We start from the raw sequence: 20,664 nt of genomic DNA on the forward strand, positions 1-20,664 counted from the left end.
ATCCCATTGAACAAAATAAATAGAGTCTTCATGCCAAAGCTTCTTTAGTTGATAGTGTGTTGACTCTCCAATTGTCTTCCAGTCCTTATGAGTCCTCGAGCATTGTGAGATAGGGAAAAAGAGAGGGATAAGCATTTTCATGCTTAGTAAGCTCAAATAACTGGAAAGTAAACTTACCAAGTAATTAGCATACATCCATATTTAAATCATGAAACCATCAATTATTAAACAGTTCCCTATCATATGCACTCAATCAATGAGTTAGTTACATGTCAAAGCATCATGTAATTTATGTAGATGAGATCATCATTCATCACCTTATTGACATACATCATATTAATCCCGTTGAGTTTCTAGGAAATATCGATGGAATACCCATTATCCGTCAATTCTTACGAATGATCATTTCACATATATGCACTCCCGTGAACCTCACATCTCATGGCAGGATTACTAGTCCAGGCTAAATCCCCCATATCATGAACTCATAAGATGATGTCGGGATTACCAGTCCAGGTTAAATCCCTTATAGCGACAAACACCCTTAATGAGCTCGGATTTGAATTACCAGTCCAGGCTAAATTAAGACCCTAATCGGATTACCCGTCCGGGCTAAATCCATAATGCACACATATTCTTCGGGAGGCTTGATCATTAAAGGAACACCCATCCAGGTTAGATCCTTTTCATACTTGAGATCACAGATTACCCGTCCAGGCTAAATCCTTACTGCAACACATGCAGGATCTCAGTTCACATGTAAATGAGGGTTTATCCATCGAATTCCCTTTTTCAACCTCAACCGAGACATTTTTCACATGTTATCATCAAATATGCATTTCTATGATATTTCGTACCGATAATAGATGCAATCATCATGCATTCATAATTCATACAATTATACATATTAGGGGTTTACTTTAAGTTATCCGAACTTACTTGGTATTCGTTTCAGAGTTATGTTTCGGTTATTCTGAAACCTTAAGTTTACCACGATCAACCTCCAGAATTTGTTCCTCGGGGTCTATATCAACAAAGTTAACTCATTAATACACTACATTATGCATTTCAAGTTTAATATCTACCCCAGTCCAAATGACCGTTTTGCCCTTAACCTTTCATATTATTACGATTTAGTCCCTAGGCTCGTATAATGAAACACATGCACTTTCTATCTTACCCAAGTATAGTTGAACACCTTTCCTTCTTATGGTAGCCCACATTATCCATTATTTTCTCATTTTTACCATACATTTACATCTTTTGCAAAATAGTCCTTATAAGGGTTTTTCATGAAAATCAACTAGGAAAAGATGTTTAATACACATTCATCTTTCATATTCTTCCATAATCCACCAAAATACAACCAAATCATGCATGGGTAAATTTTTAAACATGAACCCTAGCATGAAATATGGGTAGAAATGGAGAGAGCAAGCTACCGGGATTTCAAAAATACATAGAGCATGAAAAATGGGGCTTGGGAGCACTTACTATTGAGCTTGGAAAGCTTGGAAACCCTAGCTATGGAGAACCCTAAATTTTTGGCTGGATAAAGGAGAAAATGGCTGATTTTGGCTTGATTTTTCCCATTTTAATTCATTAAAATGACAAATGACCAAAATGCCCTTATGCCATTTCTTTAAAATTTCATCCATGCAAGCCCATTTTTGTCCAAAAATTTAGAATTTAGCAAATTGCTTTCTGAGACCTTCTAGTTCATAATCTAAACAAATTCATACAAATTGCTTCTAGAATCCAAGTTTTACAATTTATTCAATTTAGTCCCTAATTTCTAATTGGACACCTTATACTTAGAATTTCTTCATGAAACTTTAACACATCCATATACTAATATTCTAGGCCTCATAATAATAATAAAATAAATATTTTTATGCCAGATTTATGGTTCCAAAATCACTATTCTGACTAGGCCCTATTTTGGGATGTTACACCCTAGCTCAAAATATTGGTAGAAATAGGTAAATCGAGCTGCGAGGATCTCAAAAATGGAAAGAACATTAAAAATAGAGCTAAAATAGACTTACAATCGAGCTTGGAAGTTTGAAAACCCTAGTTATGTCTTCCTCATGTGAAGTTCGGCCAAGGGGTTGAAGATGGACAAAAATTGGCTTTTAATTTTGTTTTTAATTCATTTTAATAACTAAATAACCAAAATGCCCTTAATGAAAAACTTTGGAAACATGCCTAACCATGTCCATTTTTGTCCACCAACTTTACCAATAGTCTTATTACCATATAAAGACCTCCAATTTAAAATTTCATAACAATTGGACACCTCTAACATGTAGAACTCAACTTTTTCACTTTTTACAATTTAGTCCTTTTGACTAAATTGAGTGCCCAAACGTCAAAATTTTCAAACGATACAAAATAATTCCATAAAAATGTATACCATAAAAATTTATTAAAAACACATTTTTCTATGTCGGATTTGTGGTTCCGAAACCACTGTTTCAACTAGACCTAAAATCGGGCTGTTATAGAGAAAGTATGTAGAGGCGAGTTATATAAAGGCTCGTAGACGCGAGTTTATGGGCTTGGTTCAAGGTGAGAGGTCTGTGGCCGTGTTTATGAGATTGAGTCGGTATGTTTGCAGTCTAGTTCTGAACGATTATGAAAGTATTATTCCATTCATGGAAGGATTGGGGTATGATCTGAGAGTTTTGATAGCTCATTAAACGGAGCTAGTTTTGTGGCCTTGGTTGACAAGGCGAAGATAGCAGAAGAGGTGAAGTGAATTGAGCGCGAGAAGAGAGACTGAGAGAAAGGTCAGAGTAAGCTTAAGAGGGATTCGGGTCCATTCAGTTCTGTTTAGTGCCCTAAGAAAGGGGCTAGGTTTGATGGGTCTCCGAGGACTGAGGCACCAGCTGCATCGACTGAGATTCAAATTTGTAATAACTGTGGAAGAAGCCATCTGGATGAGTTTTAGAGGAAGTTGGGGGCTTGTATTTAATGTGGGTCGATGGAGCACCGTGTTCAGAATTGCTCTCTCCGATCTGATCAGGTGAAAGCTCTTACACTGACTTTGATTCCAGGTCTCGTTCAGCCTCCGATGGCAACTCAACATGTAACATCCCGAAATAGGGCCTAGTCAGAACAGTGGTTTTGGGACCACCAATCCGACGTTGAAATATTTATTTTATGGTTATTATGAGGTATAGAATATGAGAATATGCATGTGTTAAAGTTTCATGAAGAAATTCTATGAGTAAGGTGTCTAATTGGAAAATAAGGACCAAATTGGATAAATTGTAAAACTTGGATTCTAGAAGAAATTTGCATGAAATTGTTTTAGATTATTAATTAGAAGGTTTTAAATAGCAATTTTCCCAATTTCTAAGTTTTTGGACAAAAATGGGCATGTATGGATGAAATTTGAAAGAAAGGGCTAAAGGGTATTTTGGTCATTTGGGTAATTAATGAAATAAAATGGGAAAAATAAGCCAAAAATCAGCCATTCTTCTCCCTTGTCCAGCCAAATTTCTCAAGCTTCCATAGCTAGGGTTTTCAACATTTTGAAGCTCAATAGTAAGTGCTCCCTAGCCTCATTTTTAATGTTCTTCGTATTTTTGAAATCTTGGTAGCTTACTCTCTCCATTTCTACCCATATTTTGAGTTAGGGTTCATGTTTGCAAAGTGACCCATGAGTGACATGTTTGTTCTTTGATGTTTTATGGAGGAATATGAAAGTTCGATGTGTGTTAAACATCTTTTTCTAGGTGATTTTCATGAAAAACCCCTAAAGGGACCTTTTGGAAAAAGGTGTAAAGTATGTGGTAGAAATGTGAAATAATGGAAAATGTGGGCTGCCATAAGAGGGAAAAACATTCGGATAGGCTTGGGTAAGGTAGAAATTGCATGCATTTCATTTTACGAGCCTAGGGACTAAATCGTAAAAATGTGAAAGGTTAGGGCAAAACAATCATTTTGTTCGGGGGTGAAATTTAGAATTGAAAAGAATAATGTGGGGTGCTAATGATTCATCTTTATTGTTATAGACCCCGAGGAACAAATTTCGAAGGTCGATCGAGGAAAACGAAAGGTTTCGGAATAACCAAACACGATACCAGAACGAGTACCAGGTAAGTTCGAATAACTTAAAGTAAACTCTTAATATGCCTAAATGCATGTTTTATGAATGTATGATAATTGTATATGATGATGGCATGAAAACTCATGAAATGTATTAATAAATATGACGAGATGATAATTGTCCCGGTTGAAGTTAAAAAGGGAAATTCGATGCATAAACCATGGCTTACATGTTTTGAGATCCTGCATGTGTTGCAGAAAAGGATTTAGCCCAAACGGGTAATCCATTGATCTCAATATAGAAAGGATCTAGCCTGGACGGGTGCTCCTTGAGTGATTAAACCTCCCGAAGAATATATGTGCATTAAGGATTTAGCCTAGACGGGTAATCCGATTAGGGTCTGAATTTAGCCTGGACTGGTAATTCAGATCCGAGCTCATTAAGGGTGTTTGTCGCTATAAGGGATTTAGCCTGGACTGGTAATCCTGCCGTATGATGTGAGGTTTACGGGAGAGCATACATGATATGATCGCTCTTATGACCTAACGGTAAATGGATAATCCATCGAGATCTCCATGAAACTCAACGAGACTAATATGAGTTATATGAGTATATGAAAATGTTGAATGATGAGCTCATCTAAGATTAATTATATGGTGTATTGTTGTTTGACTAACTTGTGAATTGAGTGCATGTGATAGGGAAATCATTCCATGTCTATTGGTTGAATGCTAATTACTTGGTAAGTTTACTTTCCAGTTATTCGGGCTTACTAACCATGTAAATGCTTACCTCTCTCTTTTCCTTGTCTTACAGAGCTCGAGAACTCATAAAGATTGGAAAACCATTGGAGAGTCAACACACTATCAACTAGTTCAGCTTTGGTATATATACACTTTTATTTTGTTCAATGGCATGTATAAGGCTTTTGTTTATTTTGTTATATGTGTTATTTGATTTGCCAAAATGAAGGCATGTAAAGGTATACATATTCACTTGTATATGGCCATGGGAATTGGCTCATTTTGAAGTAGGTTATGGCCTACAAATTTATGCATTCTTATGTTCAATTGTTCTAGTGAGGATAAAATATGGAAATTTCATATTTAGACACATGTATTATGACCAAATCACATGGGATGGTTAGGTCACAATTGGCAATGAGTTATAATAATGAGCCAATCTTGAATGTGTCCTAAAGTATAGAAATCCTTGATACAAGGGAAATAACTTAGCATGTGTAAAACCGATGAAATGAGGTTTACGTGCAATGAGGTTTATCGAGGACATTTGAGTATATAATCAGGCCTTGTTATATATCTATATTATGGAATCCGTAAGGGAGAATGGACGTTAGAGGGTGACTGAAGGCTTGGAAAATAGCCTAATAAAGTCCACACGGGTAGACATACGGGCGTGTGTCTAGATCGTGTGTGACACACGGATCGCCCCATGGGCGTGTGGTATGGCCGTGTGTGCCCTGCACCTAATATTTTAAGTCAAAATGCATGGTAGTAAACACACGGGTAGAGACAGAGCCGTGTGTCTCAATCGTGTGGAGGGCACAGCCTGGCATACGGACGTGTGTCTTGGCTGTGTGCCCCTAAATGCATGTTGACATCATAAACAGAATGCTCGAGTTTTTGGACACTGGCGATCACATGGGCGTGTCTAAGTCGTGTGAAAGACACGGGCCAAGGACACGGGCATGTCTTGGCTGTGTGAAAACCCCTGTAGGTTTGATGTAGAAAATAAGTTCAATTAATTCCACATGCGTAGGGGGCACGGGCGTGTCCCGAAGCACACGAGGGTGTGAGGCATTAACCTAGAAATTTTCTCGAAGCCTTCCTAAGTTCTCAGTTTAGTCCCAAACCTTTCTCAACTTATATTTTGGGTCTCGTAGGCCAATAATAGGGACATTAAGATGTATCTTGATTGGTTCTATATTGGAATGAAATTTTATAACCCGTATTTCTCGAAAATGTTCGAGTAAATTCCATTAATGCCTCGTACCTAGTCCCTATCTTGGGTACGGGTAAGGGGTGTTACACAACAACCACCTAGAGGCCGTGGTACGGTCAAGGGTGATAATGGTTCTAATTGAGGTCAGAGAGTATTGGGCAGAGATGCAGGTCAGGATGAGGTATGACAACCTGCTCTTGTGTATGCGGTGAGGTGCTGTGAGGATAGAGACAACGCAGACGTTATAGTGGGTACATTTTTTTATCCATTATGTTCTGTAACACCCCAAAATAGGACTTAGGAGTTTTAGGGGTAATTTAGGGATTATAGCTTTAGTGTGCTCGAGAATTTCGTTAGCATGATATTCGAATATGTTTTTGTTTATGGTATTTAGAAAATCCAATCAATTTTTGGAAATAATGTTAAAAAGGTTTTTAATTTTGAAATAGGGACTGATTTGTAAAAAGGGTAAAATTCTATGCGTTTATGAAATAGTTAAACCAAAACTTTAAAATCAACCTAATATCTTCCCCTACCTACAAGTTTCACGTTATTTTTCTTCCCGTTCAATTGTCTAGCCATCCATTACTCTCCTAAGTCTCTCCTAATCAATTTTCTTTTACGAACTTAATTCCTTTTGATTTCTATTATCACCGAAACCATAAACCTCCATAAAACATCAAGAAAAATACCTAAAATCACCATAGATTTCTCCATTGTTAAGTCTTTGGGTTTTTTAGATTTTTGATCAAATGCTCCGGTTTTCATCATCTAAGGTAACTATTCAAATCCTAAATAGCTTTAAATGTAATTTAGTCTTTAAAATCAAATTTTTAGCCATCAAATCACATATTTTGAATAAAAGCCAAAAATTGGCTCATTAATGATGAATTTCTGGATTTTGAGTAAAAACATGGTTTCAAAGTGTTTTTCAATAAGCTTTGATGAGATTAAAAGGTTTCTAAACTTACTTTGAAGTTTTGTTAAATATTTCTTAGGTTTTAAATGAATTTCGTGAAAATTGCCATGAACATGTTGAAAATTTTGATATCATGAATTGAGTGGTTTTGTATAGTTTAAAGGTTTAGAATATGTCATAAGTGAATAAATAGATGAATGAAATTAGTTTTAGATGAAAAGATTAAGTATAGATCGAGATATTTGGAATTTAAGCTTGTTATGTTGAAGGTTTCAGTTACTTGAAAACTTAGCTTAGGCTTATGTTTTGATTGCTTGAGTTGAGTCCTTAGCTAATTTTTGAATATGTTGTTGTGTGATTTTTTGTGTTAAAGCTTTGGATTCATTAAGACCATTTATAAGTTAAGGAAAGGCTAGTTTGGGCTTTTGGCATTTCAACGAAAGTATATTTGGTAAGTGTTTAGAATAGCTGCTTGTGAATACGATTCAATGCATTAGTTGGAAATTTAGTAGTAGCCTAAACCCATAATCTAAATTCTGAGTGTAAGCTTTCTCATACTTATGAATTTATCTGTGAAAATGTGTTGTGAATTTTTGGATTATAGTGTGACATTGTGATATGTGTAATAAGTTTATGATGGCTATTGTGAAAGAGTTGATTGTGGGCATGATATATGTGCCATATGACAGTGAATATGTTTTGCTTATAATGTGTTTATGCAGAGATAAAATACAGTGAACGGTAAGTAAATGTGTGTGTTAATAATGGATATTTTGGCACTGTGAACCTTGAGACCATTGGATATAGTTGGCATGCCATAGGATTGTGAGTACTCACCTATATGTGTTCTGTGATTTGGGTGTTGTGGCCCTAAGATATGTTGGAGAGATAAGGGAATGTGATTTAAGCTTCATTCAATGGGACATGTTTGGTGTGATGGAAAGTGTTAGGTATATGCTTCACTTTTTGGGATATGTTCGACTCTATGAGTCTTTTGGTATGCTGGAGATCCGTGTATCCAATGAGTGGTGATAGATCCCACATTTACATTTCATAGCTCAAGTGCCAAATTATCAATAAATATGTTTATGAATATTGTGATTTATGCTTAAATGTTATGTGATTCTATGTGTAATGTGATATATTCTTAAAAGTGAATGTGGTTAGCATGTAAATGAGCCAATAAGGTAAATATGATTAAGTATAATATGAAATTAAAGTTGGGACTATTGTAATTATGCTATGTGGTTGTTTCCTTAATGCATGACAACATGTTTGCATGTTAGTTATTCTGATCATTCACTAAGCTTGTAAAGCTCACCCACTCCTTTTAATCCATTGCAAATTAGTAACATTTCGGTGTGAGCGGTGTGATTTCAAGGGATTGATCTAAGCGAGCCTCTAGTAATAGGTTATTGGTGATTTATTATTTGTTTTTGACTTGGGAAGTAAAGGCAATGTGGTAAAACTATTACATAAATGTTTCTATGATGTTTTGGTTATTTTCATGGTTTATTAATTCTTAGGATTTATGGATATTTGTCTTGTTATGTCGCTTGGTTACTCAGACATGTTTTCAACGATTGAACTATTATTGTAGTCATTTTGATGTTTATTTGACAATGTATTAGTTACATGTTGAATGGTTTATGATTGGGATGGATTAGTTGCTTTATTATACTGTATTTTTTGTGTCTGGAGCAGTGATATTTATATTTGGGTTTTAAAAACTATACCTTTGTGATATTTCGTTGTGCAGGAAGTTAGTATTGTAATTTGGTATCGATACTTTATCACGAGTATCGATACTCAAGGTAAAATAATTGATACTTTTGTAACACCCCAAACCCGGCTTAGACATTATGACTGTATCCAAATATGTCACAAAAAAGGGTTTTTGAAAAACTGAGTCGTTTCGATAAATCATTATTTGTAACTCATATTTGTTTATAACCATTATCAGAAGAATTATTCAATTAATTCACTTTCCAAAACATAAATTAAAGTGGAAGTCATAGAAAATGTTAGATTTGGAAATCCCGTTTCAATTTTTGAAAAACCTTTATTTTAGTAAAAACCATGTTTTTAACCAATCGTCGCAAATAAAAAGACAAGTAAAAAACACAAATCCCAAAATAAAATCAAACACTCCGCAGAGTTCATAAATTATAAAACTCCCAGAAAACATTCCTAAATTAAATAAATAAAAATCATAATATTAAATAGTTACGAACTCGTGGTCACTATGAGACTCCATCACACTGATCCACCTAAGTCCGTGGATTACCTGAACAGAAAAGTCAACAGATGTGAGTTTTTGTAAACTCAGTGTGTAACCCAACGAAAATAGACATGCAATACATACAGAAATCACATATACAGTCATATTCAGATTTAGACTAAAGTCCATTCCAGATATAGATAACAGAATTAGATATGCAGAACAGATATACAAAATCCTACCCCCATCCTTTACACACCAACTCCGACCATCCCATCACATCATGTGGGGTTAAAAACACCCACCCAACCCTACACACCATATCGTGCCATTACGACACATATAAGATAATATGCAGTCAAGCTGCCAAAATATAGGCGAAGGTTGTAACAGCCCGTTTTTAGTCAGACCACAAATCTGAAGCCAAAATAATTATTTTATTATTATTTTAATGTTTACAGCATGGTAATATGTTTGTGTGAAATTTTTGTTAAGAAATTTTATCGTTTGATTAGTTAATTTGAGAAAAAAAGGACTAAATCGGGTAAAGTGTAAAAGTAGAGTTCCATTAGCTAAAGGTATCTAATAGCTATGAAGTCTTAATTTAGAGGTCCTTATGTTGTAATTAGACCATTTGAAACATGAGTGGACATATATGGGCATATTATCATGAATTTTGATGGTTTTTAATCAAGGTTAAATTAGTAAATTAGTTAATAAACATAAAATAAATAAAACAAAGCCAATTGTCATCTTTATTTCTCCATCTTCAACCAAAAATAGGTTTTTCGAAGCCATTGTTGAGATTTTTCATTTGGCCAAGCTTCCTAACTCAATTGTAATTCCGTTTTTATTCCGTTTTTAATGATTTCTACGTATTTGAGGTCGTTGCAGCTAGGTCTAGCTAGCCCAGGGACTATTTTGCAAAATTATTAAAAAATTTAGATGTTTCCATTGATGAATATATGAGTATTTTGATATTTTATGATGGATTATAAATGTTTGATGATAGTTATACAAGTTTTATTAAGTGATTTTTAGTGAAAATGTAAATTAGGGATTAAATTGTGAAATGTAGAAACATTGTGGTTAAAATGTAAAATAAATGAGAAATATGGGCTGCTAGGGACTTATTTGTAATTCGGCTAGCATGGGTTGTGGTTAAATTGCATGAACTTGTGTTTTAATGAAATAAGGACTAAATTGTAAAAGATGTGAAACATTAGAGGGCAAATGTGTAAAAGTGCTTTAATGTGAATTTTGGATTAAATTGAATATAAAGATAATTAAATAAGTTAATTTTAATTACATTTAGATCAATAAAAGTGAAACTCGGATATAGATCGAGGGAAAGACAAAGTTCTCGACTAATCGATTAATTTAGTCGTTTTTACATCCGAGGTAAGTTCGTATGTAATAAGTTTCCTTACAAATGTATTTTCTATGCTTTGATATCACATAAACTGTGAATATGAGACTACGAATATGTTTGATGGTAATTCGACGATGATTCGGCATATGAAATCCCAGTTGAACCTTAGGAATAGATTAGGATACTAGTGACATGTCATTAAGGAATTCATTGATTTGGCTTCGGGCCATGATATCGGCACTTCGGGTGCGGGCTTCATTGATTTGGCTTCGAGCCATGATATTGGTACTTCGGGTGCGAGTTACATTGATTTGGCTTCGGGCTATGATATCGGCACTTCGGGTGCGAGCTTCATTGATTTGGCTTTGGGCCATGATATTGGCAGTTAGGGTACAAGACTCCCGAGTATTCAAAATTTATTTCGAATGGTTCAACGGGTAAATGAATGATGTGGTTGAGTATGGGACTGATACGAGATGGTACAGGTATGTACACAAATCATATAAGCTTTAAATCGAAGAAACGGTGAAGAATACATAAAGTTTTCTGAATGAGTATTTAAAAGGTTTGTTAGTTAATATGAATTATATGTGTTTATATTAAATTGATGAGTTATGTGTTTATGGTCATATTAAGTCCATTTCATACGAACTTACTAAGCTATAAAGCTTACTTTGTTTATTTTCCCATGTTTTATAGTGAACTCAAAGTTAGTTCGGACTCGAGGATTGTCGGAGACATCGTCACACTATCCAACTATCAATTTGTTACTTTTGAGCTTATGTTTTAAGTATATGGCATGCATAAGTACTTTGGTTATTTTGGTATATTTGGTAATGTGTTGTGCCATTTGAAATGGCTTGTAAATGCTTATGCTTTGGTTTGTATATATATAACCATGAGAGTTGGCTTATTTTAGTTTGTTTGAATATGTATATAAATGTATGTATGTGGCTTATGTTATGAACTTGAGGTTGGCTTTGAAATGTTTATAGATAGTAGATATTATGGTAGTCAAATGATAGAAATTTGAGAAGATATATGCTTGTGAAATTGAGTATAAAGATGCATGTTTAAAAATACTTATATATAGTTGAATTGTATAAGTGAAGTTTAGTATGAATTGAATCGTATATTGTGGTATTAATATGTTTTTGTATTGGTTGGTGTTGAAATGGTTTAAATGATGTTTGATTGAGAGTAGTTGAATGCCTATATGTGCCATGTTTTGTGCCAATTAGGTTATTGTAGGTATATGAAGATTTAGGTGGCAAAATGGCTTGGTAAATAGCCTATTTTTATCCACATGGGCAGAGACACAGGCGTGTGTCTCTGCCGTGTGTGACACACGGTTACATTACACGGCTGTGTGTCTCCTAGTGTTGAATTAAAACCAGGTCAGTATGCTCTACACAGCTTCACACATGGACGCATGACTTGGCCGGCCTAGCACACGGCCTGACGCAGGGCGTGTATGGCCATTTTTAGGGCACACGGGCTAGCCACACGGGTGTGTGTGTTAGCCGTGTGACCTAAGTTAGAGAGTTACACGAGGTCGAACACGAGTTGGGATGCTACCAGGTGCTACCATTTCGAATGTTTGTATAGCCTGTGACACGGGCGTGTCTGTTGGCCGTGTGAGACACACGGTTGGGCCACACGAGTGTGTGTCCCCTATTTTGAGAAAAATTTTCTAAGTGTTCTAAATCTTTCCAAAGTTATTAGTTTAGTCTCGAACCACTCCCAATACATGTTTAGGGCCTCGTAGGCTCATATTAGGGACATAATGTTTGATTGTGAATGAATTGTATTTGAATTGACTATTCGTATGAGAAATGTATGTTTAAATGTGTGATAAGTTTGGTGATGCTCCGTAACCCTATTCTAATGTTGAATATAGGTGAGGGGTGTTACATTTATTTGTATCAGAGCTACGGTTTAGTTGATTCTCGGACTATTGTAGCATGTGTTAGAGTTTAGCTATACATGCCATATATAAACTGTGATAGTATGATGACTCCTGACAATTAAAACTGTGTTTTCGTATAGTAAATGGATCCCAATCGAGCTGTAGCTGACGATGTTGAGAGTAATGCGCAAGCTCCCGCTCAAGGGGCAGCGCCGTCTGAATCTAAAAATGTATCGAGTAGTCACGGAGGAGAGGCTAAAGAAGCCTTTTTCCAAATGATGAACAAATGGTTCACGCAATTTGTCTAGACAAATTCGGCTGCTCAATAACCTCCCCCCCACCTAATCCTCAACCTGTTACCATAGCTCCTCAAGTTTTGGAATTCAACGATTGAATAAGCCTCCAATTAATAAGATTCAAAAACGTGAGGCCAAAGAGTTCAGAGCTACAATTGATGATGATCCTGAGAAAGCTGAATTTTGACTTGAAAATACTATTCGGGTATTTGATAAACTTTCATTGATAAACCGTAATTTATACATATTTTTACCCCATGTTTAACGCATTTTATGGATGATTTTCCATAAGAATTGGTGAATTCGATGCTCCTAATGCTTTAATTTCATATTTTATACTTAGGAGAGCATAGGAGAGCGAAAGGAATGAGAAACGGGCCAAAAATAGAGAAAATGGGCCAAAGTATGAGATCAACACAGCCTGGACCTCCTCACATAGGCAGACCACACCGCCGTGTCAATTTGGAAGAATTGGAGCACGACTCACATGGGTATAGCACACGCCCGTGCCATTCTAACAGGCTTGAACACGGCCTGAAGTAATCGCACACGGGCGTGTCACACGGGCGTGTCCCTGCTGAGCCCAAGTTGAGTCCAATTTGGAAAAGACTAATTTTGAGGGCCTCTAGGCATTCCAAAGCCTATAAATACACCCTAGAGCAGGAAGAAAAGGGAGACGGAGAATAGGGGGTAAGGAATTACTCCAAGGAAGCTGATTGATCCATCTCAGAAGCCGGATTCATCATCAAGGCTGAAGATCTCTCATCAATTTCCCTTCAAGAATTTTGAGTTTTCTTTATGTTTTGTATTCGTTATTCTTCTGAGATGTTTTCTTATTTAGTTATGAACTAAAACCTCTAAATACCTAAGGGGAATGAAACCTAAGACGAATCTTGTTATTATTTTTTGAATCGTATGATAAATATTTAACTTGTTCTTAATTATGTGTTATTAATTCTTATTTTGATATCCCAAGATACTGATTCAAGACATGCTCTTATTCAGAGGAGGAATAGACCCTATCTAAGAGTACTTTTGTCATAATTAAGCGGAGTTGATTGCGCGCCTAGAAATAGGGTGACAAGATTTTGCCGAATTAGGGTTAAACTTAATAAGGGGATCCATAGATCGAGTTAATGCAACCTTAGAGTGTTAATTAGAGAAAAGTCTCGATTATTCAATCTAGGGATTAGACGTTATTAGTCTTGAATAGGGATAACAACATAACTTAGGGATCTCTACAGAACAAGTTGAATGAATAAATCGTCTGATTCGGAGCCAGAATAACAAGTAAAGTCTAGGTGGATTTTTCCTTAGGTATTGCCTTAAGTCAATCGATTTTTCCCAAAAGCAATTCCCCAATTCTTTTCTCTGTGAGTTCTTAGTTTAGATAATTAGTTAATTAAAACAAAACCTCTTTATTCTTAGGCTAGATAATAAAAAGATAGTCATTACTAGTACTTTTAGTTCCTTTGGGTTCGACAATTCGGTCTTGATAAAACTATACTATTGTTCTATAGGTACACTTACCTACATCGTGATAATAGTTAGTTCAAGAACGAGTAATTATAAATATTTAAAACCTATCAAGAAACCTCGCGATCAGTCGTGTACACCAGCTGAGTGTTTGATATGTGCTATTTCATTATTGAAGGACACTACGTATCAGTGGTGGAATACCTTAGTATCTGTGGTACCGAGGAAAAAGTGACCTAGGAATTCTTTTAGGCTGAGTTCTAGAAGAAATATATAAGTCAGCAGTTTCTTGATCAAAAGCACAAAGAGTTTCTAGATTTGAAATAGGGCCGAATGTTTGTGTCTGAGTATGAAAGAGAATTTGTACGGTTGAGGAAGTATGCTCGGGATTATGTTTCCACTGAAGAAATCATGTGCAAGTGGTTCGTTGATGGGTTGAACGAGGACATTAAACTTCTAGTTAGAATTTTAGAATTGAAAGAATTTGTTGTCCTGGTTAATAGAGCTTGCAAAGCCGAGGAGCTTAGTAAAGAAAAGAGAAAAGTAGATTCAGAGGCTAGAGACTCGAGAAAAAGATCGTTGAGTAAGCCATATCAATCTTCTTTAAAGAAATTTAGAGATTCGTTCACTTGTCCAAATGTTTCAATCAGGCATTCAAGTAGAGATCGTGGAAAACAATTCTCAAGTCCTAAAGGTCAAGCTATATCAGTATCGAGTCTTGGCAGTGTGAGAAACAATAAACCTGAGTTTCAACATTGTGGGAGGCTACATTTTGGAGAATGCTGGAATAAAAGTAATAAAGCTTGCTACAAATGTGGTTTACAAGATCATTTCATATGGGATTGCCCAGAACTGGTAGAGAAAGATAATATTCAAAATGGTAGACCAGGTAACACAACCATTAGAGGGAGGCTACCAAGAAATGCGGGAAATACGAGTGGTAATCATGGTACTATGAGAGATTCTACAGTAAGCTCTGAGGCCAGAGCACCTGCTAGAGCTTATGCTATTCGCGCTTGCGAAGAGGCATCGTCACCTGATGTTATCACTGGTACATTTTCTCTTTACGACACTAATGTGATTGCATTGATTGATCCTAGCTCAACTTATTCGTATATCTGTATGAAATTAGTGTTTAGTAAGAATTTTCCTATTGAGTTTACTGAGTTTGTGATTAAAGTATCGAACCCCTTAGGCAAGTGTGTGCTAGTTGATAAAGTTTGCAAGAACTGTCCTTTAATGGCTCGGGGTTACTATTTTCTGGTTGATTTGATGCTACTACCTTTTGATGAATTCAATGTAATTCTAGGTATAGATTGGTTGATGTTACATGATGCCATTGTAAATTGTAGATGGAAGATTATACTGAGTTGAAATGTGAGAACAATGAAATTATTTGAATTGAATTAGATGAATTGAGTCAATTGCCTATAATGATTTCATCTATGTCGGCTCAGAAATGTGTGAGGAAAGGTTGCGAAGCTTACCTTGCATATGTGCTAGATACAAAGGTGTCTGAATCGAAAATTGAATCAGTGCCAGTGTTTGTGAGTTTTCGGATGTGTTTCTAGAAGAATTACTAGGGTTACCACCGATTAGAGAGGTTGAATTTGCTATTGAGTTAGTACCCGGAACATCACTGATATGTATAGCTCTATTCAGAATGGCCCTGGCAGAATTGAAAGAGTTGAAATCTCAGTTGCAAGAATTGACAGATAAAGTTTTTGCATGACCTATTTTTTCGCCTTGGGATGCGCCAGTGTTGTTTGTAAAGAAGAAAGACGGGTCAATGAGAATGTGTTTTGACTATCGACAGCTCAACTAGGTTAGAATAAAGAACAAGTATCCGTTGCAGAGAGTAGATAATTTATTTGATCAGCTGAAAGGCGCAACAGTGTTTTCAAAGATTGATTTGCGGTCTGGTTATTATCAGTTGCGAGTTAAAGATTCAGATATGCAAAAAACTACTTTTAGAACAAGGTACGGACATTATGAATTCTTTGTTATGCCTTTTGGATTAACTAATGCTCCTGCAGTCTTTATGGATTTGATGAATCAAATTTTTAGACCGTATTTAGACAGATTCGTTGTTATGTTCATTGATGACATTTCGATCTATTCACGAGATGAGTCTGAGCACACCGAACATTTGAGAATTATGCTACAAACTTTGAGAGATAAGCAACTATTCACTAAATTTAGAAAATATGAGTTTTGGCTCCGAGAGGTTGGATTTTTGGGACATATTGTTTCAGCTGAAGGCATACGAGTTAACCCGAGCAAGATTTTTACAGTTGTTGACTGGAAACCACCGAGAAATGTATCCGAAGTTACAATTTTCTAGGGTTAGCTGGTTATTATCGATGTTTTGTTAAGGGATTTTCGATAATTGCTACACCGTTGACCAAATTGCTACAGAAAGATGTGAAGTTTAAGTGGTCTGAGAAATGTCAACAGAGTTTCGATCAGTTGAAAGTATTGTTAACTGAGGCATTAGTGTTAGTTCAACTTGAGGCGGGCAAAGAATTTGTGATTTACAGCGACGCGTCATTGAATGGTTTGGCTTACATTTTGATGCAAGAAGAAAAAGTTGTAGCATATGCCTCCAGACAGCTAAAACCGCATGAAAAGAACTATCTGACGCATGATTTAGAGTTGGCCGCTATTGTTTTCGCATTGAAAATTTGGCGACATTTTTTGCACGGAGAAAAGTGCCATATCTTTACCGATCACAAGAGTTTGAAATATATAATGACTCAGAAATATTTGAATTTACGACAACAGAGATGGCTCGAGCTATTGAAGGATTACGAGTTAGTAATTGATTATCATTCGGGAAAAGCAAATGTATTCGTAGATGCTTTGAGTAGAAAATCTATATTTGCTTTGAGAGCAATGAATACGAGACTGACTTTGTCTAATGATGGTTCGATTCTAGTAGAGTTGAAAGCTAAATCGGTTTTTCTTCAGCAAATTTGTAAAGCTAAAAAATGTGATAATGAGTTGCAAGCTAAAAGAGTGCAATGTAAGTCGAATAGTGATTCAGTCTATCAAATCAAAGACGATGATTGTTTAATGTTTCGAAATAGAATCTGCATACTAAAAAATTCCAAACTCATTCAAAAAATTTTACACGAAGCACATTGTGGTTGTTAATCTGTTCACCCGGGGAGTACCAAAATGTACAATGACTTGAAACAATTGTACTGGTGGTCGGGTATGAAATGAGACATTTCTGAATTAGTATCAAGATGTTTAGTATGTCTGCAAGTCAAAGTCGAACACGAGAGCCTTTAGGATTGCTACAGCCTATGATGATACCAGAATGGAAATGGGATAGAGTTACGATGGATTTCGTATAGGGTTTGTCCCTATCTCTGAAAAAGAAAGATGCTATCTGGGTCGTCATTGATGGACTAACGAAGCCTGCACATTTCATTCTGATATGTACAAACTATTCACTTGATAAATTGGTTAAATTGTACATATCGGAGATTATTAGATTACTCGGGGTGCCAATTTTGATTATTTCGGATAGAGATCCGAGGTTTACATCGCAATTTTGGAAGAAATTGCAAGAAGCTCTAGGCACAAGGTTGAATTTTAGTATAACATTTCATCCGCAAACCAATGGTCAGTCTGAGAGAGAAATTTAGATTCTCGAAGATATGCTTCGTTCTTGTGTGTTTGAATTCGAAGGCAATTGGGAGAAATTTTTACGATTGGTTGAATTCGTGTATAACAACAGCTTTCAATCGAGCATAAAGATGGCACTGTACGAAGCTTTGTATGGTCGCAAATGCCGAACTTGTAACAATCTAGTTTAGACCCTAGTCGGAATAGTGGTTTCAGGACCACAAATTTGGGTCAGAAAAACATTTTAATATTATTTTCTGTGTTTATAATATGTGAATTAACATGTGTGAAAGTTTCGTATAAAAATTCGATCATTTGTGTGCTTAATTTGTAAAAAGGACCTAATCGCGTAAAATGTAAAAGTGGCCTTCTATTTGTTAAAAGTGTCTATTTGCTATGACTTTTAAAATATGAGGTCCTTATGTTATAAATGGACCATTAACATGGTTAATGGACATTAATGACCATTATTTATGTGTTTATTATATGTTTATAATAAGGTCAAAATGGTAAAATGTATATTTATGTTAATATTAATAAAACAAGAACATGAAATTGGCTATTGTCATCCATTTTGTGCATAAAATACAAATAAAAAGAAAGAAATAAAAGCTTTTAGGGTTCAGCTAAGAGATTTGTTGATTAAGGTATGTATTTTGTTCGATTTTTGATAATTTCTATGTTTTTGTGATTGTTGCTCCGTATACTATCAAGCCCATGTCTTAATTTCTAATTTTGTTGATGATTTTGAGTTGAGCCATTGATGAAACTATGAGCTTTATGAAGTTTGATGTTAGTAAATGAAAGATATGTGTTAGATTACTAAGTTCTGTCTTTGAATTTTTGATGAAATTGAGTAAATTGGGCTAAATTTTAAAAATGATATTTTGGGGGAACAAAATTTGAAGTAAATGAAATATATGGACTTATATGAACACTATGAAAATTTGGCTAAGCATATGCATAAGGAAATTTTGTGTATTTTGTGATTTTGTGAATTAGGGATTAAAGTGTCAAATTGTGAAAATGTGAGGGCTAATTTGTAAAATGCCCTAAATGCGTGTTTGTGGATTGATTTGAATGATTTGGTGAATAAAAGAGTTAAATTTTAATTTATATAGATCAAGAACAAAATAAAATGGAATTAGATCGGGGAAAGTCGAAATTCGTCGAATAGCCGTTCGTTTCTATTCATACCCGTACGAGGTAAGTCTATATACAAATAAATGTGGTATGAATTGAATTACTATCGGTTATATGCTATTGAACTATGATGAATGATTATATGAGTTGAGAAATATGAGACATCCAAGAAAGTATCGACAAGGTTCCAACGTTCGAAAAGCCATGAGCCATAAGAATAGTTATGATACATATGTCATGACATAGGATTTGATATGTGTTATCGTGTAAGACCACGTTTGGGACGTGGCATCAACTTCTGATTTATATGTAGGACCACCTCTGGGACGTTGGCATCGTATTTGATTTCATGTAAGACCTTTTCTGGGACAGTGGCATCGATATTTGATTACATGTAAGACCACGTTTGAGGCATTAGCATTGTATGAGCTTTTCGAGCTATCTGCGTATCCTTATGATTCTGAACGGTTCAACGGACATTTCGAGAAACGAATGATTATATGAGATGTATATCCGATTCAGGTACGTTCAAAATGTATACTTTGTTTGAGAATAAAAGGTAAGTATATGTACAAGTGATGATATGTGTTATAAGTATGACAAAATATGCTATATGTGTAAATGAATTGGAATATGTGAAATGTATATGAACTATGTAGTTTGAGATAGTATTTGGCCAGGGAGTATATGTAATTTGATGATGCTTTTTTGAATGATAAGTTTATTTGTATATGGCTTACAAAGCTTTTGAAAGCTGACTCTATGTGTTTTTCAACTGTTTTATAGATATCGAAGCTACCAAGAGCTTAGGGATCGTCGAGGATCGTCACCACACTATCTAACCTTATTTTGGTACCTTTTGATATTGTGAATATGAAAGTATGGCAGGTATAGGCTAGAAGTATTAGGATATGTTTAGTAATGTATATACCATGCCATGTGATATGGTTAGTTTGTGTTTGAACTTATGGTTTGATTATGATATATGATATGTGATGCAAGTGTGTCATTATGATGTGCATTTGGTTGGCCAACAGAAATGGTCAGTTTGGTAAGTTTTGATATGTGCCTATAATGAAATTTGGTAAGAACTTGGCATGAGATTTGATTGTGTGATTAGTGATTATGAAACCTATGTTTTGGTATGATTTTGGCTTAGGTTTTGGGTATGTTTCGGTATATATATTGAGTATGAAATTGATGAATAATGTTATGGCATGAATGGTATATGTTTTGGTTGAGAAATGGTTGAGAATTTGGTATAAAATGTCTTTGGTTTTATGATTGTAGGGAGGACCCTTAATGGGTGGCAAATTGGCTTTGTAAATAACCTATTTTTGCCCACACGGGTAGGGACACGGGCGTGTGTTCTCAGCCGTGTTGCTCAATGGCCATTTCAAAATGAGCCTGGGTAGACCACACGGTCACACACAGATGAGTGTGCTAGGCCGTGTAGCCAAGTCAGTTTCGAGCACGGGCTAGACACGCGGGCGTGTCTTGTGGCCGTGTGAACCAAGTCAGTAGTCTCCCTAATTTTCACACGGCCTGGCACATGGGCGTGTCTTGTGGATGTGTGGACAAGTCAGTATGTATGCCCTGTTTTGACACGGCCTGTTCACACGGCCTGTTCACAACTTTGAAAAATGTTTAAGTTTTGAAAAATTTGGTATGAG

At 35.6% G+C, this 20,664-nt stretch overlaps 1 protein-coding gene across 1 annotated transcript in view; it reads left to right on the plus strand.

The window, feature by feature from the left end:
* Nucleotides 1–14,545: 14,545 nt before the first annotated feature.
* The window catches only part of LOC121209993 (uncharacterized), a 62,493-nt gene continuing 56,374 nt past the window's right edge, over nt 14,546–20,664 (plus strand). Inside the window, exons 1-2 of the mRNA XM_041082048.1 lie at nt 14,546–14,634; nt 14,863–15,263. Of these exons, the coding sequence (XP_040937982.1) occupies nt 14,546–14,634; nt 14,863–15,263 (490 nt within the window). The remainder of the gene's footprint in view (nt 14,635–14,862; nt 15,264–20,664) is intronic.

This window comes from Gossypium hirsutum, chromosome A11, assembly GCF_007990345.1.
Source record: "Gossypium hirsutum isolate 1008001.06 chromosome A11, Gossypium_hirsutum_v2.1, whole genome shotgun sequence".
NCBI lineage: Eukaryota > Viridiplantae > Streptophyta > Magnoliopsida > Malvales > Malvaceae > Gossypium > Gossypium hirsutum.